Raw genomic sequence first — 2,412 nt, 5'->3', positions numbered from 1 at the left:
CAATGAAGAGAAGCCAGGATAGGAGAAGTATTGCTTTTTAAAACAAGGTTAGCTTTAGCTGCATTGCTGAGCGATGAACTGCTTCCTGCTCCAGATGTCCCATCATGCCTTTGTGTCTGCAGGTGGATGAGATCTACTCGGTTCCCGACGTTGGGACGGTTGTGGGAGGAACTCTGTACAGGTGAGACGCCTCGAGGCTTAACGCCGCCGCACATGCTTCTTGTTCTTGTCTGATGCGTCCGTTCAGATCCAGGTTTCATCCAGTCCACTTCATTAGAAGCCTCAGAATAAATGTGCTGAGTCTGAGTCGGCCCTTCTGGATTGTTTTGCCAGCGGAGTGTGCAGGGAGGGCGAGCGGCTGGTTGTTGGTCCCACAGAGGAGGGCCGCTTCCTGCGTCTGAAAGTGGGCAGCATCCACAGGAACCGCTCGGCCTGCAGGGTGTTGAAGGCCGGGCAGGCAGCCACTCTGGCTCTGGGCAACTTTGACCGCTCACTGTTACGCAAGGTCAGAGGTCACCTTCCATTGAGTTGTTGATCTGCTGCAGACTCTGGACTGTTCCTGCGTTTAAAGGGGTCATAGAATGCAAAACTGAGTTTCCATTGTCATAGATGAATAACAATAGTTCAGCGGGTGAAATGGACGTACAGAGAAGTTCAAATCCATCACATCTCCTTTCTTTGCAACTCTCACAATTCTAAACTTCCACCATAAAACGGGTGAATCCAAATGAAGCCCAAAATTGACATAACTCAGGGATGTTGCCTTATTTGGTTCTGGCCTGTAGTTTTGTCACGTCCTGTAATTGACATCCAGACCAGCCCGCTGGTTCACGGCCCAAGAACATGAATAGAGGTAGATGGAAGAAGTTTAGCTGTTTAGTCTGCAGTTGGGTTTACTTCTACAATGATTACAAAGCAGGCAGTTTCTCTATTGGAAAGGAGCCAGAACCACTGGGGTAAATGCAGTTTTCCAGGCTGCATGGAGAAAGGGGAACATTTTTTTGTTTATTAGAAGATCCCTGCAAAGTTTGCTGCTCAGCTGTTCGTTTGCTCTCAGCATTTTACCAAAGACAGCTTTCTAAATCTTGGACAGTTCAAAGCTGAAATTGCTAAACTTCTTTTACTGAAACGAGGGGCTCCGACAGCTGAATGGACCTGACCGGCCATTCGAACAGAGCCATCAGCTCCGGGGCTGGTCCGGGTCGGGAGCCGGCCGGGAATGGAGCGGCCGTTGTAAACCAACCAATCAGCGCACAGCTCATCTAAATATTCATGATCATATAAGGAAGAAAAGCTGCCGTTTCATTCCAGGGTTTTTAACCAAACTCGCATTAGGGCTCATAGAACAGCAAATATGCCATTTTAGGCCCAACCAATGTTACACACCCATTCAGAGACCTTAAAGGGGAACACCATTTTTTTTCATTAGGCCCTTAATTTTACATTATTCCATCATGTTCTACTCACCCATATGAGTTTTGTGTCATTTGGAGCCGTTCTGAAGATATTTCAAGTAACGTCTTCCTTTGGGCAACGACTTGAAGGCACAAACTAAACTGTTCATCATTTAACCGCGGTTATATATTTTATATTTATATTTTTTTTAAACAAAGCAGCGCGTGGATGAGGTCATTGTGACAGGCAGCCCGGGCCACAGCCGGCTACGCTCTATCCCTTCTATTCATTCTAGCTAATCTGAATTGTTCAATTCCATTTCTAGAGCGAGATCATCTGTGGTAGCAGCACTAGACATCTTCCAGGCATGTGAGGAAAACTAGCAGCAGTTCAGCTGACAGGATGAATGAACGGTAGCTGGCGCGCGCGGATGATGTCATACACACTCCGCTTTGTTTTAAAAAAAATATTAATATAAAAAATATAACCACGGATGTCTGGGGGACAGTGATTGGCCTCCATGTAATAAATGATGGCGTACCATGAAGAATAAATGATGAACAGTTTAGTTTGTGCCTTCAAGTCATTGCCCATAGGAAGACGTTACTGGATATAACCTAACGGAATATCTTCAGAACGGCTCCAAATGACACTAAACTGATAGGGGTGAGTAGAAGATGATGGAATAACGTAAAATCAAGGAGCCAATGTTTAAAAAAACGGCAGTTCCCCTTTAAGGAGCAACACCAAAACCAGATAGAATCATTCTATGACCCCTTTAATCAAAGCAACATGCATCAGCTGGACTCTTTTTCCCTCTGGTTCATTAAAAGGATTTATAAAGATAAAGTTTTATTAGATCAGTAGGAGCCTCCAGAGGACATTGTTTTGGTAGAGTCAGGCTGTCGTCCTAAATGCAGCCATCCAGGTCTGCCTTAAGGGAAAAGTCGCTCATATTCAGAACTCAAACTACTGAAAGTCCTTTAAATATGAAATGATTCCATCCTGTTCAATAAA

The 2,412-nt window shown here is 44.9% G+C and overlaps 1 protein-coding gene across 1 annotated transcript in view; it reads left to right on the top strand.

Annotated features, from left to right (window-relative positions):
- Positions 1–2,412, top strand: part of LOC107104528 (GTP-binding protein 2-like) — a 9,784-nt gene that overhangs the window by 4,758 nt on the left and 2,614 nt on the right. The window contains exons 5-6 of the mRNA XM_015404536.1: positions 123–181; positions 334–505. Coding sequence (XP_015260022.1) covers positions 123–181; positions 334–505 — 231 coding nt within the window. The remainder of the gene's footprint in view (positions 1–122; positions 182–333; positions 506–2,412) is intronic.

This window comes from Cyprinodon variegatus, unplaced genomic scaffold (genome assembly GCF_000732505.1).
Source record: "Cyprinodon variegatus isolate N-32 unplaced genomic scaffold, C_variegatus-1.0 Scaffold1777, whole genome shotgun sequence".
Classification (NCBI taxonomy): Eukaryota; Metazoa; Chordata; class Actinopteri; order Cyprinodontiformes; family Cyprinodontidae; genus Cyprinodon; species Cyprinodon variegatus.
The sequence above is the reverse complement of the archived record's forward strand: the minus strand, read 5'-3'. Positions and strand labels throughout refer to the sequence as shown.